Source organism: Balaenoptera acutorostrata, chromosome 6 (assembly GCF_949987535.1).
Source record: "Balaenoptera acutorostrata chromosome 6, mBalAcu1.1, whole genome shotgun sequence".
NCBI classification, from domain to species: Eukaryota; Metazoa; Chordata; class Mammalia; order Artiodactyla; family Balaenopteridae; genus Balaenoptera; species Balaenoptera acutorostrata.
In genome coordinates, this window is record NC_080069.1 from 105,593,360 (window position 1) to 105,607,466 (window position 14,107).

The following is a 14,107-nucleotide window of genomic DNA, read 5'->3' on the forward strand; positions in this document are numbered from 1 at the left end:
ATGCAGAGCCAGCCCCGGAATCGGGATTGGGGGGTGGGGGTGGCGCCTGGAGCGGGGGGGCGGGGGGGGCGGAGGGGGGCTTTTTGGATGCTTGGGGGAGGGGGGGATCTCCATTTCTGTCTGTCTCAGTGTGTTCCAGTGTTGGTGTCCACAGGTCCCGAGCCTGTAAGTGTCCGTTTCTGTCGGTTCTCGGGAAACTTGTCTGCAAAATTCTAGGGCTGCAGGTCTCGGCTTCTGCTGCTGTCTCAGCGTCTGTGTGTCTTTGCACGTCCCCTGTTTCTGGAAATCTCCGCATGTGTGTCAGTCTGTTTGGGTCTGTGTGTCTCAGTGCTTCCCTGCTTGGGGAGGGGCAGGGGGTGGTCCTCAATTCCTGTCCCGCGTGTGAGAGAGGAAAAAGTGAGAGCTAGCATGTCAGGGCAGAAAGGGCCCTGGGAGATGACTAATTCGAACCCCTCGTTGCACAGATGTGAGACTCAGGGCCAGAGAGGGGCAGGGAATCTCCAAGGAGGGGCTGGGACCCAGAGGCTCTGGTTCCCAGCCTGTGGAGTAGGAGTTGTAAAGGAGTGAGCATGTGCAAGAGGGAGTCACCGCGTGTGGGTGTGTGTGGCCGTGAGCAGGATGGGAGCAGCCCCTCAGGGCCCTGTGGACTGTGGCTCATGCTTACGGCCCAGAGAAGTGCTCCCTGTCCATCCTGCCCCCAGGACCAGAGGACATTCCCAAGACGCTGGTCAGGGCTGTAGCTCCGCCCTTCTCCACCAGGCCCTGCCCCCTCTGTGCTGGAATCAGGGGGGTGATGCCGCCCCCTCTCTTTCCCATGTCTTGGAAAAAGTGGTCTGGCTGAGATTCCCCCGCCCCTCACCGCCACACACACACACACACACACACACACAGCACCAGTAAGCACACTGCTGACTCATTTTCTCCAGAAGACCCTGTGCCAGGGCAGATGCCAGCGGTTGGGTAGAAAAGTGGTGCCAGGCAAGCACCCCACAGTGGGGCCCAAGCTTTAGGTAAGTGGGCAGTCATGCTGTTTGAGGCCCAGCCTCTGCCTCCCTAACCACCGCAGCGCCCCAAACCCTGTGTCCTCTGGCCCCCTGCGTGCCTCCTAGCTTTGCTCCCAGCCCAGCTTCCATGACACTGTTACGGAGCATCCCTGGCCTCTCTTTCCTTCCCCTTCCTCCCTGTACTCAGAACGCTCCCCCTCCCTCGTGCTTCCATAAGCCTGCCATCCGCAAGGCTCAGCTCAACAGCTATCAGTGCCCCTGATGCCGCACTGGAGGGGGCTTGCCCTCCAAAATGTAACCCACGGTCTGTCCCTCCCTGAGCACACTCCCCCCATTACTTTATTGGCATAGGCTCTTCCTCTCTCTCTGTGTTCAGGGACCCTCTGGATACCCCACAACCTACCTGGCACACGAAAATGCCATTTCACTTGATGGCGGAAATGGAAGCAAAACAGAAACTCACACCCGTGGGCAGAGAGGGCACTTCAGTCAAGCCGTGCGAATCCTGCCTCTGCCCTGCGAGCTGGGGCAGGCACCTTGTCTTTCTGCTTCTCCTTTTTCTCATCCCCCAAACGGGCATCCTCATTCCCAGCCAGAAGGGTTTTTGTGAGGATTAGTGGGACTGTGCTTGTAAAAGGCTTTTAGGACAGGGCCTGGCATGTAGTAAGTGCTCAATAAATGGCAGCTGTTATTTATATTATTATTCACTTCATCTTGAATGGATGTGTGAAACAACTGGAAAATTCTGGGCCGCATCGTGTCCAGACAGATGCCCTGTCTGTGTTCCCGTGGAAGAGGTGTAAGGTGTGAAGAAAGCCTGGCGTCTGGGCACGTGGGGCCTGGCCAATCCATGGAGGCAGGTGGGACAGGTTCATCCCCCTTCTCTTTCCTGTGGTCCGCCGGCCGCATCCTTCCCAGCTTACTCCGTGGGATAACAGCCAGCCCAGAGACCATGGGGCTGCTTTCCTTGTGTTTCTGTGCCCTGGGTCTCAGCTCTGAGCTCACAGTGGATGTCCAAGTTGTGTGGGTCTCTGAGCGCCTGTATGTTCTCAGGTAACAAGGAAAGAGGAAAACCTATGCACACCAGCTGCAGGCTCTGGCCGGCCTCGTGGTCCAGGAGTAACCACACTGGGTGTACTGGCAGAGGGCTTTTTGCAGGAGAAAGGAACACCTGGGTTCCCTTCTTGGAGGGCTGTGTGGCCAGGCTGTGTCTTCAAGGTCAGGCTCCCTAACTCGTGGCTCCCGTTTCGGCTGCCTTCTGCCGTCTCTGGCCCCTGAGCTCTGGTCTTCCCAACATTCTGGAGCCCTGGCTTCGCCCAGCCAAGGCCCACGAGTCAGCGGTGAAAACGGAAGTCTGGAAGAACAAAGCTCTGAGCCAGTGCAGGCACTAAACGTTATTAGCAGTAGCCTAAACAGGATTGGAACGGGAGCAAATGAATCGGCAGGGCCTCCCTCTGGGAGCCAACTTTCCAGGCCTGGAGCTTACTTAGATGGCTGTTGGCTCCTCAGGCTGCATCTCTGTTCCTGTTGGTGAAGGCTGGGACTCTGGTCTCTGGCAAGTAGGAAGTCCCTGTAAGTCTCCGATTTCTTCTCCATGGGAGACGAGTCAAGCGAAAAGGACTGTCTACAAGGTGGTGGAGTCAGATGATGTGGGTCACTGACATGCTGTGTGGCTTTGGGCAAGTCACTTCCCCTCTCTGGGCCTCAGTGGCCTATCTCTATAAAGAGGGGCTGGGACTAGAGTCTGGCCTCTGAATGATCTCAAAGGACCTTCTCCCACTCTATACTCCCGTGCTATACTTTGGCAGTTTCTGGGTCAAGTGCATACAGAATCCAGGTCTGAGAGGGTCAGTTGCATTTGTTGAGGTGAATGAAAAGGAGACAAATATTTTTGTAACAGGCCTTTGGGGGCTGAAATTCTCGAGTTAGAAACCGTGGTGTTAGGAAGCTTAATTGAAGAGAAGATTCTGATCCCATCTCCCCTGTGAGTCTTCTTTCTCCTGACCTTTAGGGATTATGGATATTGCCCCCAATACATCCTCTTATTCTCTAGAGGGTGGTCACCTTGGCATAACCCCAGCAGGAAAAACTGACCGAGAAGGATGTGCGTGGTTCTTGCACCTTCTCCTCTCCACCTGGCCTCTCTTTATCAGCTTGGGGAGCATCCTAAGAAGGGTGGATGTGACGACACAGGGAGAGACTCAAGGAGTGAGAGCTGGTGCCTGGAAAGGGCTGGGAAGAGAGGAGACCGGAAGGAAATGGAACAGAGACTAGTAAGGTTGCAGGAACACTGGAGAGCTAGGGGCAGTGTCTTCTGAGGAGGCATTCTCAGGAAAAATGAGTTCCCTGGTCCTCTAAGTTCAGGCACTGCTGACCGACGGAAAGTGCAGTGAATTTCCTTATTGCAGACTTCTCAGAGCCTTTGCTATGCAGCTGTGCTTTGGAACTACCAAGACTGGGATATAGGAGATGGCTCTTCCCCAGTAGATCTGTCCACAGTTTCCTGGAGTAGCTACTTGGTGGGTGTGGGAAATAGTACTGAAGAGCTATGTCCCCAGAGTCTGCCCATGGTGACCTTGAGGAAGCACCTGCCGTCCCTAGGCCTCAGTTTTTGTCAAATCAAACAAAGCTGCCTATTACTGTTCATCACGGCTGATGTGTCTGCCATTTGCTTCAAGCGGGCAGGTCATGCCAGAAGGGTCAGCCTCTACCCTTCTCCCGAGACAAGACCAGGGCCGCTAGGCACTGACCTTTAGTTATTGCTGGTGATGCGCTGGAGGTGAGGCCCGTGGAGGCAGGGAGGACAGGCCCTGTGTAAAAGGCATTCTCACAGCAGTGGCAGAAGATTGGAGAGGATGAGGAGGGAGCAAGGATTATCCAGGAGCATCCCTGGAAAAAGTCAGAGGTGGGGTGGGCCTGCTGGAGTTAAAGCTTTGGGAAGATACTTTGTAAAGTCCAGAGTCCCGTAATACCAGGTAACACTCATTCCTTCTGCAAAAATACTCTGAACACTTACTACATGCCTGCCAGGTGCTGGGAAAACAAGAGTGAACAAGATAGATGTGGTCTCTGCCCTTCAGGGACTTGGGCTAGAAAGGGAAACAGAGAAATAGACAATGACCATACGTGGGATACCTGGTGACGTATGTGCAGCAGGCTCTGGGAAATGACACCCAGGCTAGAATCTAACGCATGAGTGGAAACTGACCAGGCAAAAGAGTAGTGTCTAGAGCACTTCAGATTAGCATGTGCAAAGGCCCAGAAGCTGGAGAAGGCTTTCAAGGGACCGTCAGCATCTGAGTGCTGTTTCAGCTAGTTCACCTTATGCTCTGAGTAACTCAATTGAACATGGCTTAAACAATGAGGGGAGTTATTACCTCCCATATCAAGAGGCCCAAAGGAAAAGCAGTAATAGGGTTGGCCAATTCAGCATCTCAAGTGTCATCAGACACCCACCATTTTTCCATTCTGCCATCCTCACATGCTCATGCGGCTTGTTACCTCATGTGCACAAAATGGCTGCAGCAGCAAGTCCCCACTCAACAACATGCAAAGGCTAGAGGAAAACCTTTTCCATGTCTCTTTGAAATTCTTTCTTAAGAGGCCCTGACAGGCATCCCTCACATCTCATTGGCCACATTTGGGTCACATATGCATGCCTAAGCCAGTCACTAGCATGGCAAATTCTCAGAGTGGGCTTAGACTTATCCAGATTCATCCAGTATCCTCTGAAGTTCAGGTCTCCCTGAACTAGCAGAAAGAGGTATGGCTGTGGGTAGGTAACCATCAGTGTCTTCCACAGTGTCCAGGTCAGGATTACCATTGAGCCTAATTGCAATTAAATTGGAGTACTTGGTATTAAATCAGAGGGTGTTTTCCAAGGCTCCCAGGGAGCTGGGAAGAACCCGGGGCTCCAGACATCCACTCTGGCAGATGGGTTTCCTGGATTACGTGATTCCCCAGAAGCACATCATCCTAGGCTTTCCCTTGGAAATGGATCCTGGGCCCACGTGTCCCAGCCTTTGCCCTCACCACCCGCCTGTCGGGGCTCTTTCTGCCTGCATCCTAGCTGGCCGACTCTGGCCACGTGCCGCCCTCCCCTTTGCCTGCCTGGGGATCAGATGCCCCGGTGGCTTCGGGTGTCGCCAGTGGCTGCTCCCACAGGAAGGTGAAATCGGATCACTGCCTCTGCCCATCTTGGCAGGAGCCCCTGAGCAGAGCATTAACCCTTCCAGGCCCCAGAGTGCAGGGACAGCAGGGTTGGTCTAAGAATAAGAAGCACTTTGGTGGCTGGCAGCAGGCCGAGCCCTTGACATGCGTGAGCTCATTTAATCCTCACGCCTGACTTGCAAGATAGGGAGTGTCAGACGAGTTGCAGAGGAGGAGACGGGCTCAGGGAGGCGGAGGGACTCATCCAGGGTCACACAGCTGGTAAGCGATGGGGCCAGGTTTGCACCCATGGGGGCCTGACTCCCCGTCGTCTCCTCTTCTCTCCTTCCCTCTCTCCCATTTCCTATCAGCATGAAGCCAGTAGGCAGATTCCTTAGCACACACTGGTCCTGGCTAAGGGGTCTTCTCCCGCTCTCCACCGTGAGTCTGGAGATTGAGTTCTCATCTTTCCCGCCCTTTGAAAACACCTGTCATCTAAGCTGAGCAGTCTGGTCTTTTCAGCCCTGGCTCTGTTGCCCACTGGGCCTCAAGATCTTGAGGCCACAGTACAGATGGAGAGACTGAGGCCCAGAGACGGGGAGCGGCAGGGGCTGTTCCCTCGTTGCCCAGTGAGTCGGCGGCAGATTTTGAGCTGGACCCTGGGTCTCCTGACGGCCAGGGCAGGGCTTCCTGCCTACTAGTTCCCGCCCGGTGACCTTGGTTTATTGATCTGTGAAAAGCGAGGTTGTATTTGTACTGTGTAAGCAGGTCCTGCCCCAAGAGGCTGTGCCTGGACCCCCGGGAGCATGGGCTGGTCCGATGGGGTCCTGGAGCCTGTGCCTCACCTCCTGCCTCCCCTGGGCGGGACTGGGGTGGGACTGGGGCTGGGTGATCTACTCCCAACTCCCCAGCTGGAGAGTTGGAAGCTAATGTCACATCTGCTTGTGTCTCCTGGTCTCTAGGGGGTTTCTCTTCACCTGGATCTTAGTCTCACTTGCCTGTCACCTGGCTTCCACCCAAGGAGCTCCTGAAGGTAATTCTCTCTTCTCTTTGTCCAGGGGGAGACAAAGGAGGACAGAGGGATCTGAGAACGCAGGGGTAGGAGACATCAGTTCCCCTAATTGGAACTCAGTGCCTCGACTTTCTCATCAGTAGAATGGAGCCAGTCATTGGCAAATTTCTCTTCTGGGCTTGAAAGAATCACGTTTGATGTTTTGTGAAGGGTAGAAAGGGCTCAGTGCAGAAATGTGGAAAGGGGATGCTTTTGTTCCTATCTAGGGCAGAATGTAAGTTACTTTGGGTCAGTAAGCTGCAGTTGTCCCTCTTTGTCCAATGGGTACCCCCAAGAAGTGCTGACAAGAGGCACGAAGGCCACAAGCATCACTGCCCACGCCTGTGATCTGCCCTCCCCTTCCCGTGAGATGCCGCTTTTCCCCACTATCCCTGAGGAGCTGTCCAGGGGGCCCAGGCAGCGGGACGCTGGCTACACCACTGCCCATGGAAACTGAAACGTCTCCCACATCTGTTTGTCAAGCAGCCACAATGCTGCTTAAAATAGCAGCCCCTCCCCCTCCTCCACACCCGCCTGGCCTGTGTGCCGGGGCAGGCGGCCGGGCACTCCCAGAGCCCCTGTGGCCTGACCTGGCCACCGGGCAGGGATTGGGCCCCTGGAAGGGGAGGGCTGTGCCCGGAAGAGACTCCTGCTGCCCAGCAACATTTTGTGCAAATGTCATATTTTCCGAGCTTGCTCTTTCCCCCACAGAGTAGGTGAACAGCTGTCCAGAGTCCTGAGTCAGGCACTAGGGGGGTGGTGAGGAGAGCCTGGAGCAGTGTGGAGCCCGGTTTATGTAATAAAGGGATCTTGCTGCGGCCAGCTGGCCGGGTCCCTCCATCTTGGCTTTGGGCTGAATTCATTCCCCTGTCCCCCAGCGCCTCTCCCCTGATGGGATTCTGGATGTGTCTCCACCCTGCCTTCCAACCAGTCTAGGGCCTCCAGCGCAGGATAGCATAGTGACGAAGGAAGGACAAAGACCCGGGGGCCAGCTGGGTCTTTTATTATAAGCTGTGTGACCTTGGGCAAGCTACTATCGCTCAGTTTTCTGACCCTCCTCTGTAAAATGGGGATAATAAACAGTACCTGCTGTATAAATGATTGAGAGAATAGAGAGAGAGAACCCCTGTAAAGCACATAGTAAGTGCTCAATAAATATTAGTTCTTCTTCTTATTGTTAATTATATACCACCTGAAAAGTTTGGGCAAGAGCGGCCCTTCTCTATCCCCGTGGAGCCCACAGTGGTCAGAGGCTCCCGGAGGCTTAGCGGTGACCACCTCTGCCAGTTCCAGGTAGCAGAGTTGGGGACTTGGCCCCTGAGCTGCAGGTAGTGTGCAGGGGAGGCCTGGAGACTGCCTGGTGTCAGCTTTAAAACCCACCTGGAGGGCTTCCCTGGTGTCACAGTGGTTAAGAATCCGCCTGCCAATGCAGGGGACACGGGTTCGAGCCCTGGTCCGGGAAGATCCCACATGCTGTGGATCAACTAAGCCCTTGCGCCACAACTCCTGAAGCCTGTGCTACTACTGAGGCCTACTACTTGAGCCTGTGCTCTAGAGCCTACGAGCCACAACTACTGAGCCCGCATGCCACAACTACTGAAGCCCACATGCCTAGAGCCCATGCTCCGCAACAAGAGAAGCCACCGCAATGAGAAGCCCGTGCACCACAACGAAGAGTAGCCCCCGCTCGCCACAACTAGAGAAAGCCTGTGTGCAGCAATGAAGACCCAATGCAGCAAAAAAAAACAAAAACAAAAACAAAAACAAAAACCACCTGGAGAGGATGATAAGGGAAACCTCCTCGGTGCCACCTGCCCTGGCTGGTTGTCATCTTCCCTGAGGGAGCGCGAGCCGCTGTAAGTTGCAGGGTGCAGGGAGAGATGTGTGCAGGCCTGGGAGCCTCTCAGGGGCTGCCGAGATGGGACAGGGGGCAGTGACTTTCTGTCATTACAAGTGGCTCCTCCCTTTTAAGTTGTTTATAGTGAGCAGTATCTTATGATAGTAAGAGGCTTTCAGTGATTAAACGTATAAAGTATGCTACTACTCACAATCCTTAAACAGTGTGGTTTATTTTAGCTTATGACTTGGGGACAGACAGAGGTGGGAGAAAGGAGGAATTTGAAGTGAAGTGAAGGCCCTCGGGTCCTAGGGAAGAATAAGAGTCTTCAATCCAAGCCAACGTGAAACAGCAGCCTACAGCTACAGAGTTCTTAGAACATTCTTAGCACTTTGTGGCCACCTCCAGGTCTGGTTTCCCTTGTCTTTCAGGCAGGGGAACTGAGGCCTCGGGGGGCAGGAAGAGACTTGGCCAGAGGTACCTGATGCAGGGGTGGGTGAGGATAGGTAATAAGGAAGACCTCCATTTCATCTCCCAGCACCTCGATGAGGTAGGCACTCTTTGCAGCCTCGTTTTACGGCAGAGAGAACGGAGGCTCAGGGTCTGGACTCACAGGTGGTCTTGTCTGGCTCTAAATGACTTCAGAGCCTGCTATGGAACCATTATGCTGCCATGTTACCAGCACCCGGGTTCTCAGTTTCTTCCAGCCCATTTATCTTTCTGTCCATCCACCTGTCCATCTCACAGCGGTTGACCTAGGGTCTACTAAGAGCTGATTGCATTCAGCCCAGTGCACCCCCCTCTTACTCCAGGTGATGAGGGAGAGAGCATTCCACACTCAGGGGTTAGGATGCTGAGCTCAGAGGAGGGGGCCTGAGGACCTGTCCCGGAACCCAGTTCCGGAGGCAGCCTCTCCTTTCTTGCTGAGATGGAGCTCCTGAGCAGGCTTCTGCAGACACTGGCAGCTCAGCCAACTGGAGGAGGTCGAATGACCCGACGAGAGGCAAGGTCAGGAAACCTTTCCATAAACACCCTGGAAGCCCTCCTTTTGCTCTGGCAAGCCCAGCCGGCGTAATTACCAGGCGGATGTGACCTGGCCATACCACGGTCCCATGTCCAGACGCTTCGCCAGAGGACAGAGGTTGCAGGGATGCCTTGATTACTTCCTCTGCTCTGTCCAAGGCCACACAGGGAGGAAGGGAGTCATTGGAAATGTCCTCTGCTTTCTGTGTAGACAGCAGCTCCCCCAGTCTGCTCCGGCCTGAGAGAGACTTCGGGGGTGGGAAGGAGACTGGGTGAAAACGATGGTGAAACTAGTCAGGTCCCCTGGACAGCCTTCCCAAGCTCCGGTGACATGAACATTTCTGTCGTTCCCTCACTTATGGGCCAGCTTCCTGGAGGATATGGCTTTCAAGGAAGAGAGAAGGGGAAACAAACCATGGTGGGCAGGCTCTTATACCCTTAGTTCTAGCATTTGGTGATTATCATTATTTTTAATATTAATAGCTCTCCTTCAAAAGTGCTTATTTTGTGCCAGGCATTTTTTTCCAAGTGCATTCTCATTGAATCTTCACAACGTCCTTCTGAGTTTGGCACTACTATTATCCCATTTAAAAGATGGGAAAACCGAGGCACTGAAGTCACAAGGCTAGTAAGTCGTGGGATTTGAACTCAGGAAGTTTGGCTCCAGAGTCTGTGTTCTTAGCCGCTACAGATGGTCCCTAACTTATGATGTTTCGATTTATGATTTTTTGAGTTGATGATGGTGCAAAAGTGAAACTGTACTTCGAGTTTTTGATTTTGATCCTTTCCCAGGCCAGCGATATGCAGTATGATACTCTCTCGTGATGCTGGGCAGTGGCAGCCACAGCTCGCAATCAGCCACGAGATCACGAGGGGAAACAATCAATACACTTAAACCATTCTGAACCAGTACAACCATTCTGTTTCTCACTTATAGTCAATAAATTATGTGAGATATTCAGCACTCTGTTATAAAATAGGCTTTGTGTGAGATGATTTAGCCCAACTGTAGGCTAATGTAAGTGTTCTGAGCCTGTTTAAGGTAGGCTAGGCTAAGCTGTGATGTTCCATAGGTTAGGTGTATTAAATGCATTTTTGACTTAGGATGTTTTCAACTCACCTTGGCTTTATCGGGATGTAACTGTATCATACGTGGAGGACGGTCTGCATATGCAGGATCACGTAGCCAGACGAGGGATCGGTTCCAACTCTGTGCTGTCAGCCACAGCCATGGGGCAAGCAGGTAGCAGCGGGTGGACTGTCCTCACCGTCTGTGCAGCCGGAAGCAGGCCCTGACTGTGTCCTCTCCCCCTCTGCCCTCCCTCTCCAGATGTGGACGTCCTCCAGCGGCTGGGCCTCAGCTGGACGAAGGCAGCGGGCGGCCGGAGCCCCCCGCCCCCAGGGGTCATTCCGTTCCAGTCAGGCTTCATCTTTACGCAGCGGGCCCGGCTCCAGGCCCCCACGGCTGCCGTCGTCCCTGCCGCCCTGGGCACAGAGCTGGCGCTGGTGCTGAGCCTCTGCTCCCACCGGGTGAACCATGCCTTCCTCTTCGCCGTCCGCAGCCGGAAGCACAAGCTGCAGCTGGGCCTGCAGTTCCTCCCCGGCAAGACAGTCGTCCACCTGGGGCCCCGGCGCTCCGTGACCTTCGACCTCGACGTGCACGACGGGCGCTGGCACCACCTGGCCCTGGAGCTCCGCGGCCGCACCGTCACCCTGGTGACAGCCTGCGGGCAGCACCGGGTGCCTGTCCCGCTGCCTTTCCACAGGGACCCAGCGCTTGACCCCGAGGGCTTGTTCCTTTTTGGGAAGATGAGCCCACACGCAGTCCAGTTTGAAGGTGCCCTGTGCCAGTTCAGTATCTACCCCGTGACGCAGGTCGCTCACAATTACTGTACCCACCTGAGAAAGCAGTGTGGGCAGGCTGACACGTACCGGCCCCAGCTGGGCCCCTTCCTCCCCCGAGACTCTGGCACACCCCTCACCGTCCAGACCGACCTTGCCCTGCTGGGCCTGGAGAACCTGACCACTGCCACGCCAGCCCTGGCGTCACGGCCAGCAGGCAGGGGGCCCAGGGTGACTGTGGTGCCTGCCATGCCCGCCAAGCCCCTAAGGACTAGCCCCACAGGCCCGCACCAGCCCGTCACAGGTGGAGGCCCAGCCCGGACCCTCCTGCCACCTGCCAAGCTGTCAGCCAGTGGAGGGCTGCCTCCCGTGCCCCCAGCCTCTCCTGCCAGCTCCACCAGACCTGTCCAGCCACTGCAGAAGAGCACAGCCACCAAAATCCCCAAAAGTCACCCCACCAAGCCTTCAGCCCCTTCTCCTTCAATTGCCCCTGTCAAAAGTCCCCGCCCCACCCAGAAGAGAGCTCCGCCTTCCTTCACAAAGTCAGCCCCACCCGCCAAGAAGCCGGTGCTACCCACTTCCCACCCAGTTCCTGCCAAAGTCTCCTGTCCCACAGTGAAGCCCATCCAGAGGAACCCTGTAACGCCCAGATCCCCAGCACCCAGCACCCGGCCCCTACCTCCTGCTGCCAGCTCCTCTACAAAGTCTTTTCCCCCAGTGGTCCAGGCTGAGGCCAAGATGAGCAGTCGTGTCAGTGAGCCGGCTCCTGCCCGCACCAACACGCACAGACCTCCCCGACCCACTGTCGTGCCCCCATCACCTGCCCCCAGTCCTAGTGCTTCCAGGACTGCTCGGCCACAAGCCACAGCGATGCCTCCCACCCTCGCTCCTGGTTCAGCCCCCACTGGAAGCAAGAAACCCACTGGATCAGAAGCCACAAAGAAAGCCAGATCCAAGAGCAGCCCCTGGAAGCCCGTCCCTCTCAGACCTGGGAAGGCAGCCAGGGATGTCCCGTTTAACCATCCGACAACTGGGCCGAGCCCCAGACGGCTGCGGCCCAGCCAGCAGACCACCCCGGCCCCGGCGCTGGCCCCGGTGCGATTCCTGTCCTCCAGCCCCCAGCCCATGAGCACTGGCTCTTCGTTCTTCCACCTGGTGGGACCCACACCTTTCCTGCTGCTGATGGGACCTCCGGGGCCCAAGGGAGACTGTGGTTTACCGGTAAGACTTGGTGGGCTGTGCCTGCTGCTTGGCGCTTGAGTGGGTGACGGGGGCAGTTAGGCAGTTGCTCCTGGTCAGGGCAGAGGAAGTGAAGCAGCTTAGAGCAGGGAGCTGGTTACAGGCAGGGCCTCGACTCCACCCCGGGTCCCCCATGCCTCCACCTCGGCTGTATTCATGACGGCACGTCCTGCCCCAGATTTGTGATCCCCTGGGGTGGACTTGGGTCTGGTGGCCCCCTCCAGGTAAGAGCAAACCCTGGGCTTTGGTTAACCCAGGCCCCAAGTCACTCTTTGCTAGCCTCACTGTAAAGGTTGAGTGGCTTAAGGAAAACCACGAACCGACTGGCCCCAGTCTCCAAAGGCCAGCTGCCTGAGCCCTGGAACAGGGTTCCTCCAGCCCACCAGCTTGTCTGCGAGTTTCAGGCGAAGGTCGCACACGGGTAGGGCTGAGTGTGTTTGGTTTCGCACGTGCAGCATTGTTTAAAAATGTTTAATAAGTTATTAATATTTTTTGAAACGTGAGAGATTTCTTCTAAAAGACTGGGTGACTGGCTTTTCTTGGAAGAGGGAGAGATGCAGTGGCCCGTGGGCTGCGGCCGGGTCAGGGCTTCTGCTTTAGACAGGACAGGCCCCCTCCTGTGTGTGCCTGCCCACACGTCTCCCGCTTGGCCTTCAAACCCAGTCCTTTCATCTTGTTTCTGTTACCTGCCTGGCTCCTGTAGACATTTGATTTGTGGCCCCTGGTAGAGGAGTTTGGGGGTGAGGAGGGTCAGGGTGAGTCCAAGCAGTCAAGGAAGAGAGAGAGAACATTCCACGTGCAGGAAACGGTCTCAGGGTCGATGCCTCCGGCATGCCTGGGACTGTCTCCAGGGGCAGCGACCTTTCTGCAGCTGGAGGCCAATTCCTCCGGGTGGGGAATGATGAGATGGAGTTTCCAGAAAGCTCGGGCCTCTGCTCTGTTCTCCTTCCTTGGAGATGACCACCGTGTGGGTCCCTCCTTCCCGGGGCCGGGTCGCCCACCAGGCTCTGTGCTTGGGTTAGGCTCCCCACAATGTGGAGACAGTGGCAGATACTGGGAATTCCCAGGCCTTACAAACACACTTAATGAGTTTTAATAATCATTAGGAATAATATTTATTCAGCCTGTCTCCAAGGGGACCGAGAGCCCGTTTTTATTATAACCATATTGTAGAACTTACGGAAATTGTATGCATTGCTTTGCGATTATGTCAACATTCTGCTCAAGTCCCGTGTTCTGAAATTGGCAGGGTATGGAGTGGGGAGCCGAGGAAAGCAGGAGAAACCCTTTTCACCCCTCCAGGCTACCCAGTCCTACTCAGGCACCAGGGACCTTTGGCCTGTGATAGCTCAGCTTCCCAAGCTTTGGAGGGATTGGCCTCACTGGCTGTGAGGTCAAAAGCAGGTGAATTGTTCCCCTCTGATAGAGGGGGGGGCGAAGTTTAGGGTCTCCACCCCGCCGAGTGGAGGAGGCCAGCCCTGTCCCCCAAGGCTGTGTGTGATGTGGAATGAGGGAGGCCGTGTCCAAGCCAGCACAACTGGAGCAGGAGCAGGTTTTCAGGGTGTAGACTCTGCCTCTGGGCCTTTCGGGTGCCTGAGCCTCGTACTTTCCTCCTGGGGTTTGGTGATGTGGGTCAGCAGGAGGTGAGGCCTCCTGCCAGATCTGGTCTTGAACTTCCCCCCTGATCGAAGAAGGTGCTTTAGTTGACCTGTTCAGGGGATGGATGCTTAGGGACCATTCAGTTCACCCTCATCATTGGGCGGGTGAGGAGCCTAGAAACTGTGTCCAGAAAGGGCCAGGATTCACTCAGAAGCCACACAGCACGTAGGAGGCAGAGCTGAAGTTTACGCCCCAGCTCCAGACTCCAAGATCAGCACATTCCAGTCCCCGCTCCCCCGCCCCCGCCCCGCCCCGAGTGTCTGCTCTGAGACCCTAGGACTCAGAGCTGAGAGGCTGCGGGCT

At 55.5% G+C, this 14,107-nt stretch overlaps 1 protein-coding gene across 9 annotated transcripts in view; it reads left to right on the plus strand.

Annotated features, from left to right (window-relative positions):
* Nucleotides 1–14,107, plus strand: part of COL27A1 (collagen type XXVII alpha 1 chain) — a 144,387-nt gene that overhangs the window by 2,003 nt on the left and 128,277 nt on the right. For all 9 annotated transcript variants that reach the window (XR_009008545.1, XM_057547779.1, XM_057547786.1 and 6 more), the window contains exons 2-3: nt 6,116–6,186; nt 10,395–12,127. Coding sequence is in view for 8 of the 9 variants with exons in the window: in XM_057547779.1 (XP_057403762.1) it covers nt 6,116–6,186; nt 10,395–12,127 (1,804 nt within the window). In the remaining variant the exon portion in view is untranslated. The remainder of the gene's footprint in view (nt 1–6,115; nt 6,187–10,394; nt 12,128–14,107) is intronic.